The sequence below is a fragment of the Rissa tridactyla genome, chromosome 4 (assembly GCF_028500815.1).
Source record: "Rissa tridactyla isolate bRisTri1 chromosome 4, bRisTri1.patW.cur.20221130, whole genome shotgun sequence".
Lineage (NCBI taxonomy): Eukaryota > Metazoa > Chordata > Aves > Charadriiformes > Laridae > Rissa > Rissa tridactyla.
This window is the reverse complement of record NC_071469.1, coordinates 74,517,169-74,534,523: the sequence shown is the minus strand read 5'-3', so window position 1 is coordinate 74,534,523 and position 17,355 is coordinate 74,517,169. Positions and strand designations below refer to the sequence as shown.

Below are 17,355 nucleotides of genomic sequence, written 5' to 3'. Positions count from 1 at the left end.
TGCCTTTAATTAGAGAGTGGCGTTGTGGCACCCAGCCCGACACAGCGCAGGCGCGCACCGTTCCAGCCCTCTCGTCACTCATCGCTCCCAAACCTCAGCCTGTGACAGGGGCCGGATTTCTGGGGCGCTGCTGTCGGTGATGATCAGAGCGGGAGGCTTTCAGGCACTGCTGGTGCTGGGCATGTAAACGCGGGATTTCTTTTCCTCAGGGCAAAATAATTGACTCCAGGAGCCCGCAGAGCCTGTGTACTCTTTTGGCACATGATGGTTTGGTTACGTATTGCTCTGCTGTGCCGGCACCAAAGCAGAGGTTTGTGATTGGTGTGCTAATAAAAATAAGTACGTTGAGACTTGTTGTCCTTTCCAAAGAATTTTCTGTTCCTCATGGAGATGTTACTTTCCCAGCTGGCTGGCTTGCTGGCTGTCAAACATGCTACACCGTTAAGCAAGGCTGCTTTTCCTTCCTCCCCTTTGGAGCACCGTCAGTTGCTTTCTTTGTTTCCTTACACCTCCCACCCCACTTTTGAAAAAAGGTTGAATCAACGTTGGCAAATAGTCCAAGATTAACCGAAATCAGCGTATTTACATTAATAGGCTCCTCACAGTACAATATGCTTTGTGCTTTCTTAATCCCTAATACACACAGGTTAGGAATTAATATCTGATGCCACTTTAGCGGTTTGTCATTCCTAATAGAGCACGGAGGGATTACTTTTGGCTCTGCGGGGGATAAACGGGGCAATCCGCGCTCCTGGCAGGTGGGAAAACTGCAGGATGGGAAGGCACAGCTTGTCTGGCCGGGTTTCAACCTGGAGAGCAGGAGCAGGGGGATGCGCTTCTGTCCCTGGGCTTTATGGGGTTCAGGCCTTGGCTATATGATTCTATATGCAAACTCAAAATGGTCTTGTGACACTTTTGTAGCTGGAGCGCGAGAGGTATCAATTAATGCACTCGGTACGTGTTAAGCAGGGTGGGGTGGGGGGAAAGGTGCGTACTATAATTGGAAGTACTTGCTTGCACAACACTGTAAAACCAAGATGAAACATTTATATTTTTCAAAGAAGGGAACCAGACTTGTTTCCCCTCCCCTGCATCCTGTGATCTAGTTATTGGGAAACAGCAGAGTTTAGATCTTGCAAAAGGAATTCCGAAGTGGGAAACCAGAGGGGGAAATGGTTTTGTTGCATTTAACTGTAAGAAAGAAGTTATAAAGGTGGGACTGCGCATAGTAAGGACTATTAAAACCTCCTATAAGAATAGCTGACGCTGTGAGCAGACACGGTGATAAATGCTGAGATCCTGGCGAGAGGAGGGGAAAAGGAAAACCCAGCGGTGGGGGATGTTCTTGCAAAGCGAATGTGGCTGAGGCAGGACACGGACACTTGAAACTTTTCAAAAACCAGTTGTTGCTTTCTAAATGAGGAGCTCGACATTTTAAAGGTCAGCAGCCAGGGAGAGGGCGACGCCGGTGAGCAAATGCAGTCAGAAACTGTGCTCGCTGGCGTGCCCTGTCCTTCACGCCGGGGTGTGGTGTTGTCTAATCGCCCGGGGAGGCAATTTCTGGAGATGTTTCCTAAAAAAGAGAGATTTGCAGAATGCAGATACCAAAATGAGTGAGGATACTTGGTGTTTTTCCCATTTCTCCTCCCTCTAGGGGAGGTAATAAGGGGGAAGTGGGTGAAGAGAGACCTCAGGGCAGTTTGAGGGTGGCTTTGGGTGGGGGAAATGGCAGCAGAAGGTGCCTGTTGGCAGGGGGACCTCTCTGCAAGACCAAGGCAGCGGTTAACAGCAGCAGCTGCGCACGTGGCCCCTGCCTCGCTAACTGCTGGGGGCCACGGGGCCATGTGTCCCGTGGGGGTATCAGTGTCAAGAGAACCTCAAGCCATCGGTTGCCGGAGACGCTCGCTTCCATCCCGTGTGCTTTTTCCCAGAGCCCTGAAATGAGCAAAGGTGTTCATACAGCAAGAGACCGAATAACCAAGGAATAAAAGGAAGCAGTTTTCTTATGTTCACAAATCACTTCAGAACAGGACTGGGCCATTGCAGTGTAGCACAAGTACGTTTTGTTTTCCCCCTTTTTATAAAAGCAAGAATGAGGACTAAACATTTCTCACAGCACTGCTACTGCAGCACTCGCTGCGGGTACGTATGGGCTGATCTTGTGGTAGGAGACAAGTCATTCTGTTGCACAAACATCCCGCGGGACTTGGGCAGGTAGGAAACCGCTGAGCACGTCAGTGGGCTCCACGAGAGAGACAGATGAGGTTTGGGATTAGCTTCTCTTTAATTAGGGTGGAGATAGCAGGAAACGGCAAACGTTGTGTCATCTCCTGTGCCAAATGTCATCCAAGCCCTCAGTCTGATGTTTCCTATGAACACACGGCACCAAACCCAGCGACACTCTGGTCTTCTTCAGCCAGACCTTGCTCTTCGCTGGGCGGTTTGCTCTGGTTTCCCTGAAGGGGAGCTGTATCGCGGGTCACCCTCAGATGGGCTCTGTAGGGCTTGCTGGGACACAGCGTCTGTGGCCCCTGGGGACAACTTGGCCACTAGCGCTACTTCCTTCTGCCGGAGGCTTTGCCGTAGGTCTGGCTGGCACCACGACCAACACCGACGGTTTTGTAAAGGCTGTTCTGTTTCCTACATCCTAGATTATTCTTACGTCCTTTCTCTTTGTATGTGATTAAGACACAATTTTTTCAAGCTCACATGTGTACAGTGAGGCCAAGAGGTCCCTAAGGACAGGGGGTGGCTCAGAAACCCTGTTAACTTCACCCGTAGCTTTCTGAATAGAACTGGTCTAGAAATGCAGCTTGTGCTAACAGTTTGGAGATGCAGGTAGGTTCAGTGGGGTTCCTGCAGGCAAAGGGGAGCCCGGAGAGAGCTGTGCTCCTCCGAGGCTGCGAAGGTGTTTCTCTGCTTTCTGAAAAGCTTTTCCATGACAGGTTTGGCAGCGATGTGTGAGCTGGAAGACAGAAGACTTCTCTGTTAACTGCTCCTTTGATGGAGCTCTTAGATGAGCCTTCTCCTGCACCGGGATGCTTATTGCTTCAAATGGGTCCAATCTCTGCTAATAAATCACCTCCTTGACGCGAGGAGGGTTTGATTGACAATCACAGGAGATACCATCCAGGGCTAAACCTAACATTTTCTAAATTGGCTAAAGCTCGTAATCGTGAGTATTTCAAAGAAATACAGTGTTCCCTCAAGCGTTTGTATCGCCAAGCCAAGCAGCCCGCAGTGAACTCTCTGCGCACAGAGCGACTCCTGGTTTTTCTTTGTCGGTTGCTTGGTTTATCTTTACTCCCATTGCAAGTCCCGAGCAGAACGGAGCAGGGCTGTGCTCCCTCTCTCAGGACACCAAAACTTTGGGAAAAAAATGTCAGCAGTGGTTCCCGTGGGTAGCCTGTGGAACTTTTCCTGGGATGGCGCTTCTGTGAAATATTGATGCTGTTGGGTTTTGGTGGGATGCTTTTTAAACTACAAAATGATTCTGTTACCAGAGCATGGGGGAGAAGAAAGCTCTAATGAGTGTGTTTTATCTTGTAAACTCTCTTGAGCACCACCGTAAGTGCTGGAGGCCCTACATGCTGCCAGGCTCCTGTCTTAATTCCGTTCTGCCAAAAGCAGAAGGTGGTCCACGCTTCACCCTTATGTCAAACAAGTTGTGTATCTTGACTTTTGTGGCCCGCATTCCTGTTTCCCTCCTTGTTCAGCTCAACATATTTGTTTCCCAGCTGGTGCCCATGCCAGCCTCCATCGCTCCCCGCTCTGTTCTCCAGCCATCATCGCCTCCAGGCTTCCTAAGACCTTAAAGAGAAAAGAAGGGAAGAGAGCGGCAGTTCCCGGTGCAGAGGCTGCTAACGGTGCTGCACTGGAGGATTTGGATGTGCCGATACGAGGAGCGTTGCTGGGTGTTCCCATGGGTGCATCACTTGAATCCCGGTTAAACCTGGAGGGTGGCTCGGGGGAGCTCTGCATGGCAGAGGTCTGCGGCAGCCGCTGGTGGCATCTCCCCGCGCTGCCCGTGTGCCATCCCCTTGGGATGCGGCCAATGCCGGGATATCGGTGATGAGGGAAATGCCGCCTGCTGCTGCAGGTCGCGTAGCTGCAGCCCATGGTGCTGAGACGGCGTGGAGAAAATGTGGATTCAGCAGAAGCTAAGTAGCACGCAGCATTAAAAATTCACAAAGGCTTCTCTGAAACTGCCGGAGAAGCGCTTTAATGAGCTGCAGCAGGGCTGGGGGCGGGGAGCGGGGGACCCTTCTCCAGTGCTGGGTCAGGAGCAGCCCCCGTGCGCTGGTCGCCCCCATCGGTTCATGCACTGACGGTTCTCAATTTTCAATGAAAAACCATACCAGAGGGGTTTTTCTCTTCTTTTCACACTGTCTTAGGAACTCAGTGGAAACTTACTCGGGTTTGCTGTAAAACAAGTAAAATAAAAATTGAGAGGGTGTTGCCAGTGTTCAGGGGAAAATGTTAGGATTAAACCGAAACACGTCGGGTCTGGTATTTTCAGATGTTCCTTTGAAAGCTTTCTCTAAGAAGAGAAGCCAGGTGACCCCATTCTTCCCCTGGAAAAACAAACAAACAAACAAAACAAAAACAAAAAAACCCTGAAAAAACCTTGTGGGCATTTTTCCAATTGGCTTTGTCCTTCAAATACTTTTTTTCCCTCATTTTAGTCGAGCCAAATTCAAGCTGAAGACCGGGCTGAACCGCAGAGCCCTGGAGCCGGTGTCTGGGATGCTGGAGACGGGGGCTGAAAGGAGCCGACTGGGAGATGCTGGGATGGGGAGGGGGTCGGGAGGGTGCTTTGAAACAAGGAGTTTTGGGTTGGTACACAGCTTTCCCTCTGCCTTTCGTGCCGGTACTAACGGGCTTTGGCTGCTTCTGCAATGAAATGGTGAGTGGAGCACGTGGGACGGGCGCTTGGGGGATGCTGCGCCGTGACCTACTTGTTCCACCAGCGGCTGGCGCGGGTCTGCCTTGTGCAGCTCGGTGCTGCGGGGCCTCTCCTTCTCATTTCATCCCTCCTTTGTTTAAATTTATATGTTGCCATTTGTACTTTATTCTCTCCAACGTGGGGGCATCGTGGAAAACACAGCAAAATATCGTTCCCCTCCCTTAAAAGTGAAAAGCATAATAAGAGCCATCTTGTTGTTTTGTTTTGTTTTTTTTTTTTAACCTACTTTTGAAATGAATAACTACAAAAATAAACAGAAAAGATATCAATGGTGGAGCTCTGTTAAAGGCTAGTAGCAGAAATATGTGATTAAAGATGTGCTCGTTTAATTCGCTGGAGCATAAAAATGAATTTAGGAATTATTTTTTTTCTTTTTTTTTCTTTGCAATCTTTTCAGGGCGGATGCGCCTTCCCTGCAGGACTCTCTGCTGCTGTGCTGCTCGGCTGGTTGGCTGAAGCAAGCGGGTGAAAGAGCATGGAAAAGATCTGCATTGTTTGCTGTAGAGATGTTAAATATCTCTTGAGAGGGCAGAGACAGCCCATCCTGCCCTGGACAAATACCTGGAGACACCGAGTGTAGGGCTTATGTTTGTTCTGTGAAAACAAAGGAGAAATGCCGAAGCTTATTAAGCAGGAGCAGGAGCATCCCGTGGGGAGGGACTGCTCTGGCTCTCACTTGTGCAGCAAAGATTAGCCAAAAAAAGTAGTTTCTGGAGGAGATTCGGCTGTTGGCAAAGGAGTTTCTCAGAGAGGGGCCATCAAACACGAGCAGTAATTCAGTTTAGAGCCGTGAAATGTCTTCAACGGGAATTTTGAGACCGTTGAGTTTCAAGAAATGAAATGTTCGGGTTGCGAGAGATCAGCGACAGAGTCAGGCTTATGCCTGGACTTCGCAGTCCAGGGGTTAAGACAAAGCAGCAAGTTATTAATTATGCAGGTTCTGATTTGCCATTCAAATAACTTCTTGTCGGTCCCGGCGCAAGGACGTGAATGTCCTATACGCTGAAAATGCTAATGCAGAAGGGTAGCTTTTTCTGCCTTCTGAGAATGCAAATGAGGTATCTGCTTTGCGAGTTAGTTTAATTTGCTGTCTTCATCTCTGCACAGCTTGTTAGCGGAATGGAAAGCTGTTGATGCTGCCAATGCAATCTGGATATTGTTTCATGGGACTGCAGAAAGCCGTGAGTTTGTAGCTCTCTAATCCGCGGTAATTTGCTGCTAATTTGTCAACAGTCAACAACTCCGGTGGCTACTGCACCAGAGCAGCCAGGATGCCGCTGCTTTCCTCTTACCGGTGTTAGTCAAAGGTCATTTAGAGCAGTGCTTTTCATCTGCTGTGTGGTTTACTAAGCACAGAATAATGCTTATTTTACAGGCGGGGAAACAAAGCCGGGGTGTCACCGCTGCCCGTGACAGAAACCAGGTGAGGTTTCAGACCTGCCCATGACTGGTGGCTCCTTCCCGACTTGGGTTAGGTTGACATGCAACTTCTGCAGATCAGGAAATCACATAAAACGTTCCAGTTGCATTCACAGCAAAAAATTTTTTAACTGTCTTAGCCCTCTGCTTCCCCAGGAAGGGCAGGAGCTGAAACACTTGCCTCTTCCCTTTTTTTGAAGCTGGGTGCTGGGTGTAATGAGCTGAAAAGAGCGCAGACCCTACCTTGGCCCTCTGAAATATTCATCTGCACCTTAGAGAGGAGAAAGCAAGCGAGAATGGCTGCTTAATGAGGAGCAGAGGGGGATTGGGGCTGTTCGGTGCCTGTTTCTGAGCTTTCCAAGAAATCTGGATTTAATAGGCTATCGCAGAGCTGGGGTGTATTGGAGTTGGTAGCACTGGCCTCTGCTTCGGGTTGATTGAAACTTCTGTATATATCATTCCAGGTTCACTTTTTTTTGATGTTTCTGCCAAAGTTTAATGATAAAGTTTGCAAACTTCTGTGCTGGCAGTCTGCCTGGAGCTGACGGTTCCCCAGTGTTTCAGCTAACGCGTTCCCAGTTGGGGCATGGCGCAAAATCACCTACGTTGTCTTTCTAAAGCTGTTTCTGACCTGTCCCCACTCAGAAGCAGGGACGTCCATTTGGCAGAGGAGGGTCAGTATGATGCCAAGATCTTCCTTTCTTTCTCTTCCAGTGAAATAACACCCAAATTCGGACAATATTCTAGTCTTAGAGAAATGGCTACGTGCACGCTTGCTGGGCAAGCTTGCTAGCGGTCGGGCTGTGCTATCGTCTGCTCTGCTGCAAACATAGTCTATATGGTCCTCTCCTCTCGCCTCCCTCATCAGCTGTTTTGCTGCTCTTTTGGGAGCAAGAAGGGCCCTGTGCGGACTGCGATGCGTCTTAGGAACGCGTGAGAAGTTACTGTCAGTAAGCGATGGTGTTTCCCCACGTGATGTGACTGAAGATGAAGAACCTGCTATCTAGAATTTTCTGCCTCCTCTCTCTCCTGTTCACCGTGCTCTTTGGCAAAGCATCCGCTGCGCTGTCTGAGGAGGCCGAGTGCTGGGTGCGTTCTGTGGTCCAGATTTGCTGTGGGGCTCCTCATCTTTGAGCTGTTCCCTAAATCCAGTGGGGTACAGAGTACATCTGACAGCTGTTCCGGAGCTGCTGTGCCAACGCTGTGGCTGCTCCAGCAGTCTCCCAAGATGATCAGTCGTGCCCTCCCCATCTGGCTGGGTGCAGGAGGGAGCTGTGACTCCAGGGTCTGCTTTTCAGCGTAACAGAGCTTTTGGCTGCCCTCGCAGAGGTGGAAATGAAATGACCTACTGATAAGCTTGAGAAGTGATGTTTTGACTTCCCTACGGAGGAACCCAGGTTTCCCTCTTTGCTGCTGAGCATGGCAGGAGGTCAGGCACTGGTGTGTCTATGTGATCAGTCCTCAGTCTCCCGGGAGAGAAGGGACTCTGCGATACGGTACCTGTGGTAGCTTCTCAGAGGCTTTTTGTTCAGCTAAGGTGAAGGTAACCTGGAGTTCAGGAATGCGTCAGCTCCCTTAGGGCCCCATCCCGTTGTTGTAGGAGACTTGAAGGAGAACACGCCGAGTGCCACCGTGGTTCTCCATCCCTGCCCATCACCCTGAGCTTTGTGCCTTTTAGCGTATCCCGAGGGAAGCATCTGGAGGAGGACCATGGCGTGGCAGGGGTTCAGAGCCTTTCAACAGCCTGAAACCATGCGTAGCTTTTGGTGGAGGCGGGCGGAATTGCAAAAAAGTCTCCCCAATAAACCGACTGCTCTGCTTGGGTGGCGGCAGAGCTCAGTGGCAGATTTAAATCTCTCTCTGTGATTCCCAGGCCACCTCGATTGTGCAAAGAAAGAAATACTTAACCTTGCAGGGTATTATGTATAACACCGTGGTTTGCTGGGACATAGGAATTAACTATTTGTTGCGTAGGAAAATAGCAGCAACACTAGCGAATATTCTAATATATGTATCCAAATATCAGTTTTTCTCACATTGTTTATTTTAGTGTATTGTTGATGGTTTGTAGCACTTCCCGTGCAGCATAGGTTTTTTTTAGGGCGCTGTAGGAGGCAGGTTCTGTTCTCTTTGAGCAAGGTCTCCTTGGGAGAATTTTGCCTTAAATGGAAGGAGGAAGTTTTGAAGTCAGGATTTACAGCTTTGGGATGGCTGGAGCACGGAGTGGTCTCACATTAACGACAAGCTGTGCTGTCTTTGTGTTTTATTTCCCCTTTAGATCAAATGTTTGGAGAGGCTGTCAGTAGCTCGGGCGCTTTGACCGGCAGGTTTGGTAGTGAGAGCTTGTGGGGTTTTTGAAATGCAACTTCAAAAGTTGAAGTTGAAGAAGGGGTCTGCAGCAAGGCTGCCTGGGCAATTAAACAGGAATTTTGGGGATCGAGTAGTAGGGATCAAAGGTTGATGGTGTTTGAACCACTTCTCTCCATACAGTCTTTTCTTAAATCCTAGTTTTGTACTACTGCATCCACAACTCCAGTTCAAAAAGGAGAAGGAGGAGGGAAGTGTTGGGGAGGGAGGACGCTGAAGGCGCATTAATGGAGAACGTTCGGGCCAACAGAGAAAGATGGGGCTGAGTACTGCTGGAGAGAGCAAGGCAGGTGTTTGAATACGTGGAGAACCAAAGCCTTTGGGAGAGAGAATCGGGCTGTTTGGGTCAGGTTGTCTCTTCATGTGGACGATTTACCAGGAGGTTGGTTCCTGTAAGCTACAGTTCCTTTTCCCGAACGTTTTCCCACTGGTCTGCCCTGAGCTAGACCAACATGTTCATGTACAAAGCGTCCCGGGGCCCCAGATCGCCTGCGGTTTTCATAAATGATTGCAGAGCAGCAGCAGCACGTGGAGGGGCTGACTCAGTCCTGCCTTGCGCTGCTGCAGATGTGAAGCAGATCTATTGGAATCAGCTGCTGGCGTTCACTTTCTTTTTAAATGGAAAGAAAAGCAGTTTAATTAGCGAGAGGGAAACTGACACAGGTTTTCCATAGGAAAACGGTATGGAATGCTGGCACCTCTGGCTGAATCCTCTTCTAAATGTTTGGGTAACTTTTTTCTTACAGCCTCTGTTAAGCAGCGATTGCACTGAGCCTGGGCAGGCTGTTTGCACCCTGGGAAAATCTGATCCCAGCATTTAGTTCGTAAAGCACTGGGAAATCCTGTGGAAGACATTCCTAGGCTGAAACATCTGAAGTCAATATGTTGGGCGAGTGCAGAATAAAACCCATTTAAATCGGTTCGTAACAGCAGGGTGAGGATTGTCTGGGAAATGGGGGAAAAAAAAAGTAGTCTTCGCAAAAGACAGTGGGAGAAAACGCGCTGTATCACTCCTGCATGTCTCCCTGCCTACCGGCCTACATTCCCTATCTATCTATAGCTACTATTAAAAAGAATTTCAAAATTACTTCTAATTGTAGGATGGCAAAAGGCTTGATTTGAAGGTAAGAGCTGAGCAGCTTGATGAAAATTCTGGCGTGTTAATGGACATCGCTGGGTGCCCAGGCTGTTCCTGGTGAGATGGAGAGGCAGGTTTCTGGCTGCCACGCAAATCCCCACTTTCCCCCAGGCCAAGTCCCGCAGGGAAGGTTGCCAGTCCTCTGCTTGGTACACGCATACTCATCACCCCAGACGAGAACCAGGCTGTAACTCATTCCTCAACATCTTATGCTGACTGATGAGGTTATTTTGAAATGAAAGTTGCTTTTCCCCCTTTTTTTAATGGAAATGAGAAGGTTTAACGCTGGCACAAAAAGGAGCCTCAGTCCTGCTGTATCGGTGCATGTAAAGGATTTTTAATACACACCCGTTCCAGTTGTACCGCGAAACTGCATTGTCTGCTGCAGAGGAGGAAGAAAAAGACCAAAAATGACTTATGTATTTTGTTTGATGAGCTCCGCGCTTTGGTACAGAGAGAAGTATCTTCAAATTCCTGAAAAAGAGCTGATCTTTATTACTGGGCTGAATGCCCAGGGAGGGACATTGCCTGACTTCTTAAGAGCTACTTTTTCGTTTGCCACGTGCAATTTGTGTCTCTGTAAGGTCCTGTCTGAGCATAGAAAGGAAAGATGTCCCAGGAAGATGAAAAATCCCAAAGGTTTGTGTTAACACATGGCAAAAAGAAAATGGCGATGCTGAAAGTGGAGCTGCATGTGGCAGCCTGCTCCGCGGCGAGGAGCACGGTGGGTTGTGCTGGTGGGAGCTGTGGTGGGGTCACAGGCAGAAGACAAGAGACGCTACCGTGAAACTGTGTCAATGGCAAGAAGAAAAGCACTTATCAAGTGTTTTCCCATGAGTTGAGTAAGCAGCACCCCAGCCCCTGAAGTTTGGTCCCTGGCGTTGTCGGTGTGGGAAACTGTGGCTTCTCCCGTGCTAGCCTTTGCATTCCCATGCCCGCGTCAACCAGACGGTCCCATCAGCAATGCCAGCCGGCATTAGGAAGCGCACAGGCGCGTTTCCAACAGATATTATCAGCTGTGATAGAAACATCAATCTGTCTCTCAGGTTATCCGTGTGCATGGCTTGGCGTGGCACCAACCCTGGTGAAAACATCTGGGCTGGGCATCCGTTACCTTTCCAAAAAAAGGTGATTTTGAAGTCATGACTTAAATTCCTTTCACTAGAAAATGACCATAATTGTAGTAATTTCCTTTTAACAATGTGTGTTCCATCTCATCAGCAAAGACGTTTGCAGTAGTTCCAGTGGCGATGGCACCATCCTTGTGAGGAGCCACCAAAACACAGGCTGTGCTTCTCCCGCAGAGCTCCCATGGCATCACGGCTCCAGCCAAAGCTGGGGGTGAGTCACCAGCCCTGCTTCCAACTAAATTCAATTGCCCCCGAAGCAACACTGGGATACTGGAGGCAAAGTGGGCGGATAATTTTCATCTGGCTGCAGGTGACTTTGGGAGCAGAGGTCCCCCTTCCTCAGCCAGCAGAAGGCTTGTGCAATGCCGTGCAAGGTGCAGTCCCAGACCTTTGGTGACGCAGGGGATGTGACCCATGAGCTTCTCCTGAGAGTGGCAGCTCAGCTTGACAGGGGGGTCCTCCACCGGCCGCCCCAAAGCCACAGATTAAGATGTTGGAGGACATCAAGACACTTACCGGGACAGCATCTAGGTAAAAAAAGAAAGGTCTAAAAAAACCCACACTGAATTCTTCTGAAAATGGAAGATGAAATGGCTTTCTCCAGGCTTAGGGACCTATTTATATCCTTCCCTCCATTCAGTATGACTTCCCCTTGCATCTGATTCTCGGGGTGCAGTTCCTGGTGCCTTCCGGGTGTATCTGTGTTAGCCACAGCCCGGGGAAACAGGGTGATAAGCGATGGATGTCCCTGCTGGGACAGGGGGAACATCCAGTTTTAAAAGTAGGTTTTGCAGCTTAAAACCTCTGCTAACAGGGCTATTTTGAGGTCTCACATTTAGTGTCTGATCCGCATCTTTCAGATCCATCACAGATCACATCTCTGGACCTGGAGGTAATTTTTCCTGACAGCCCAGGACTGGAAAATCAAGTCTATATCCAGGTTCATTTAAATGAATAAAAGTGTTCCTGCTGACTTCTGAGGGAGCTGTGGGTGAAGGGGCCGGGGTAGAAAACTAACTGTCCATGTTCTCACTGGCTCTTGTATCTGCACACGCATTTCCCAAGAAAGAAGAAAAAAAATGAAGTTGTCATTTTTATTCACAGGCCACAATAAAATCCAGTTTGCTTACCTGTAGCTCTGCTGGCAACTGCACACTAACCCGGGCTTAAAGCATTCTAGAACTTATACAGTAATAAAAATAAGTAATGAAATATATTCATAATATAGCTAGAAAATATATGAGCAGGCTCAACCTGATGTAATTGGAAATGGATTTAGCAAACTCAGGCTCAGAACAGTGACCTTATATTTTGTAGATGCTTTAAGCTATTTGTATCGCTTGAGTGAATTTCCAAAAACTCAGCCATCAGATTTCCTATATTTTGGACGATTTATGATTTGAGTTTGGTTTTTCCCCTGGCTGTGTTAGTGGGTGAGAGCAGCCTTATTGTGCGAGTTAGAAGGTGCAGAAGCCGCCTCCAGACTCCTCAGATTTTCACGATGGCAAATGGAGCAATAATAAAATCCCATTTGGGGCTTTCTGATGTTCTCCATTATATCTTTGGTTAGTTTTAACTTTGATAACTCTCTTTGGCAGGTAATTTGCTTTGGTCTCTGCCTGCAATTGAGTTATTTTGAAAAGCTAGAGTAAAATGAAGATTAGTGTCTCGGGAAAAAACGGCAGAGTAACTGTAGCCTGATTATCTCTTTTCTCAGTGGTGGCATTTGTCCTTGCTGCCAGCTTCGGTGTTGACTTCAGGTGCTGGGTTTAAAGGGGGAGGGCTGTGCGCAGGTGGAAGCAGGTTGCCAGCCTTTGGTGTGGTCACCCAGATGAAAAAGTCACAAGTCACAAAGACTTCTGTAGGTCTTGAAACTGCTGGAAACTTTGTTTTGTTTAGTGAGATTTGGTGTGGAATCTCAATTTTTCTATTACCCTTGCTATCAGAAGTAGCTGCCTAGGACTGACGTGTCCCCAGAGGATCTCCTGCAGGGCAGGGCACGGGGCAGGTCGGACCGTACGACTGACGCTGCCACTCTGGTACGACACCTGACGGTTTGTCTGGAGAAGTTGTATCTCTCCAGCCCAGGAGCTTTCAGCAAAAAGCAGGTTTCTAGAAGGCTTATCCTTTCTTTGGTGAGCGCAGACACTTCTGCATTCAGGAGAAGCTTGCTTTTCTGTGACTTTCCTGATAAGGCTGCTCCTGGACCACAGCGGCTCCATCGGCTCTTATCACAGCCCCCGCTGGCAGGTAGACCTGGTGTCTGTAATGTGGTCAATCCTCCTCACCCGGGATTTTCCACCAGTTTAATTGTAACTGCCAAATCCCAGCCCTGTCTGCGTCCTCTTATCTCTCGAGTTCCCCCAAGGCTTCCTCGTCGGCTGGGCTCCAGCAACCCGCTGCTTTCAGGCTACTTGCACAATTATAGATATGCAGCTCAAGGATTATCTCGTTCCTCTGGAAGGCTTTTGCTTTTGTGTGTTTGCAGACAAGTATTCCCCCTTGTATGAAATAAGGATCAGCTTTAAGCTGGCTGGTACTTTAAGGCGTTATTTGCGGGGTGAAAGTCTTGAGCACTGTTTAAGAGGGAAATTTGTACTTTTATTCAAATTCCTGCCAGGGGCCAAACCCTTCTGTGGGGTCTCCAAACAATGAAAATTAAATTTACTGTCCTCTCCTCCTCCCTCTAGATCCTCCACCCGTCCTGTATTACTTTGGGCTGTTGAATGCCAGTGAAAAATGGGCACGTGTTGGTACCTGTTCTCACCTGTGACTCCAGAGGCTGCGAGATAGGAGTCAGAGCAGCATTTTAACACAGATTTTAAACACCAGCATTTCAGAGGCTGCAGCAAAAATGCAGCATGGCACACATTACTCAAAAAAAAAAAACCAAAAAAAAACCAGAACCCAAACCAAAAAAACCCAACAAGAAAGAGTAAAATGAAAGAGCAGGTTACAAGATACAAACTAGGTAAAGGAAAAAGACTTTTTCCTTGAATTTAGAAACACTTTGTGCCTTTCAGAAGTGAGCAAACTGTAAATTCAGATTAAAGTACACTCCTGGAAATAATCACTTGCTTTTACAGTTTCCCTTTCCTAGTAAGTGGATTTATGTGACTTTCCTGGGAATTTACTTCTGCCTGCCCTCTGTGCGGAAGGACAATTTTGAGGTGGAAAAGTACTCATTTATGGTTTACAAGAAAAGTGTACCATATATAAAGAACTGTTAGGCCCTCATGAGGCAGGAATGCCGTTATGGTTTTTATGTTGGTGCTTGAAGACCTATTCATTGTCAGTCAGGATCACAAGAAGCCAAATGAGCCAGATCTTGATCTTGGCTTAGGATACTGCACAAACAGGAGCGCTGTGGGGGAAGCTTCTCATCCAGCTGTGGGGATGGATGGTGTGGATGGGGCTCTTGCTCTGGGCACAGCCTTTCTGAACCCCTCGGGTTAACCTCCAGGTGATGCTGGTGGGATGCTTCAAGCCACAGGCACTTGTTGAAGTACAGATCACAGAATCGTAGGGTTGGAAGGGACCTCTGGAGATCATCCAGTCCAACCCCCTGCCAGGGCAGGGTCACCCACAGCAGGTGGCACAGGAACGCGTCCAGGCGGGTTTGGAATGTCTCCAGAGACGGAGACTCCACCACCTCTCTGGGCAGCCTGTGCCAGGGCTCTGCCACCCTCACAGGAAAGAAGTTCCTCCTCATGTTGAGATGGAACTTCCCATGTTCAAGTTTGTGCCCGTTCCCCCTTGTCCTGTCACTGGGCACCACTGAGAAGAGCCTGGCCCCATCCTCCTGACACCCACCCTCTAAGTGTTTATAAGCGTTGATAAGGTCCCCCCTCAGTCGTCTTTTTTCCAGACTGAAGAGACCCAAATGCCTTTCTTCATGAGAGAGGTGTTCCAGTCCCCTCATCATCTTGGTAGCCCTTTGCTGTCCCCTCTCCAGCAGTTCCCTGTCCTTCTTGAACCGGGGAGCCCAGAACTGGGCTTTAGTTTTCTGCCATCAGAAAAATTGGACCCGTGCTCCGAGCTGTGTATTGGTATTCTGCACCCTGCCTGCTGCAAAGAGGTCACGTTCTGGGGAAGGAAGGCAGGAAAACAATATAGGCAGCTGCTCTCTCTCTCTAGCCATTGTGGTGCTCTGGAAATGATACCCTTTTCACTGTAGATTTTGTTCTCCTGCTGTGTTCCTTTCGTAATTGCCAATTAAATAAGTATCTTGGGCTCGATTTATCACTGGTCTAAATTTGTCTGTGTCAGGTAAAGCAAACTGGGTTAGCATTTGGCAATGCAGGTATGTTTTAGGAGCAGCAGACTTATTTAGTTTGGGGAAGAAATATTGATGAGTATGTGGTAAGTTGGCTAATTTTGTCCTCTAGCATCATTTCCTGAAAGAGAAGCAACAGGGTTTATAATTAGTTTGATTAAATAATAAATGATACATTCTCCTACTGCAAAGTAGGCATCATTTTCAGTCTATGAATCTTCTGTGGATATGAATGGAGAGACTCTAAATAGTACGTGACCTGGGGTAGTTATTCCTCCCTGGGCACTGCTCCACACCAGAGCACAAATTAAAGTTTCTTTAAAGTTTCTTTTGTGTCTCTCCCATTGCTTTATTGCTGAACTCCATAGGAGCTTTCTCCAGACCTCATGTCTATCTGTGGCTTTGAAGACGTGCTGTACCTGTCCACAGCACACAGACAAAAGCTCAACATCTAACAGTTAAGTGTGAGCCTTTGTCCCGCTATCAGCAAAAGTTGCAAAGGAGTCCTTCTTGCATCCCCTCGTACATGGATATGATAATTTTTTTTGTTCTTCCCTGGTCATTTAAGGAGGCTGTAGTAATCCTAGTATTAAATTAATAATGAATTAATGAATAATTAATACATAAAATAATACACAAAGTGTATGGCCAGATTTTAAAATCTGGATGATGTTATTTTTCAGTCTCTGAGTTTCCCCCGGGCACTGGCTTTCTCCAGGGCCACTTGGTCCAGCCGGAGGTGAGGCTGCTGAAGTGCCCGCGCGCTTCTGCCCAGAGCCGGTATCCAAATAAACATTCGAGGATGAGCTTGGAGATTGCCGCTAGAATGAGCGCACATTCCTCTCTAGGCGCCCAGGAGAACATCATTAAGCCTCTGCCTTGTGACTCCTTCGCCTGCCGGTGGGTTTGCCAAAAGGCAGCCAGCAGCCTGTAGCCCGTATGGCCGGGCAGATGGATCCTGTGCGTCATCGGGTCCCTTTAGAAGTAAAGGCACAACATTACGGTGACACAGCCCTTGTGCGTTTGAACAGCTGACAACTGAAGCAAGGCATGTCTCGTTATGCTTGGTAGCTGCTATTTTGCGTTTTCTGTCCAGAGCTGGGAGATGCACCATGTTGGGGAAGATGCAGCTGGATGGAGATGGCGAAAGATACTGCTGGGTCTGTCATTAACCTCCAGCCCTGGGTCTTTCCCTATCTATTATATGTTCCTTAATGAGCATTCTGCAGCACTTGAACACAGGGTAGACAAAACACTCCACAATTTCTTAAACGTAATTCAGTTTTAGGATGATGCTTGCAGGCTTTCCTCTTTAGGCTTGAGTCATGCTTTGGGTTATAGCCCAATTAGTTGCTAACGACATCCACACCCAGGAGCAACTGCAGCTTCACCTGCCTCCAGTGCTGCCCTATGGCCGGTAAGAGGTTGTGCCCTGCATTGGTTGAGGGTCAGTTCTGCAAAAGCACTTGGAGTTAATTTTTGGTCCGAATCTTTAAATCTGAACATAACTCTTGATTTTTCAGTCGTCGTGCCCCTCGCTTTGCCTGTTCCCTAACGGCGGCTGTGTTGCTGTTTGCAGATGACGGGAAGCTGTCCCTGGAGGAGTTTCAGGCCTTTTTCTCAGATGGGACACTCAACGAAGAAGAACTTGAGAAGCTCTTTCATACCATTGACTCGGACAACACCAAGTGAGTTCCCTGCGCTGACACATCCTGGTTTCACAGGGCCTTCGGATCATTGCATTAGTGTGCAGCAGCAGTGCTGCTCTGGAGAGCTAAGCACCGTGGAGGCTGCAGGGGTGCAAAACTTTGCAAAAATCTCCATTTCTACTTGGTTTGTGTCTCCTCATGATGGCTACCGTGACTCCTGTTGTCTTGGTGGTTTTCGCAGGCCATTTTCTTTAGTGCAACCTCATCTTTATGGCATCTGAAATGATGCTTAGTTTTACTCGTGATGGTGTTTAAATGGCTCTTCAGCTTTTGCACTTTATCTAAAAGCTTTGCTGTGCTATAAAAGGTAACTGTGTGAATCTCTGTAAGCATTGTCTCGTCCAGCTATT

At 48.2% G+C, this 17,355-nt stretch overlaps 1 protein-coding gene across 1 annotated transcript in view; it reads left to right on the top strand.

The window, feature by feature from the left end:
• Window positions 1-17,355, top strand: part of NECAB2 (N-terminal EF-hand calcium binding protein 2) — an 85,186-nt gene that overhangs the window by 23,010 nt on the left and 44,821 nt on the right. Inside the window, exon 3 of the mRNA XM_054200291.1 lies at window positions 16,876-16,984. Coding sequence (XP_054056266.1) covers window positions 16,876-16,984 — 109 coding nt within the window. The remainder of the gene's footprint in view (window positions 1-16,875; window positions 16,985-17,355) is intronic.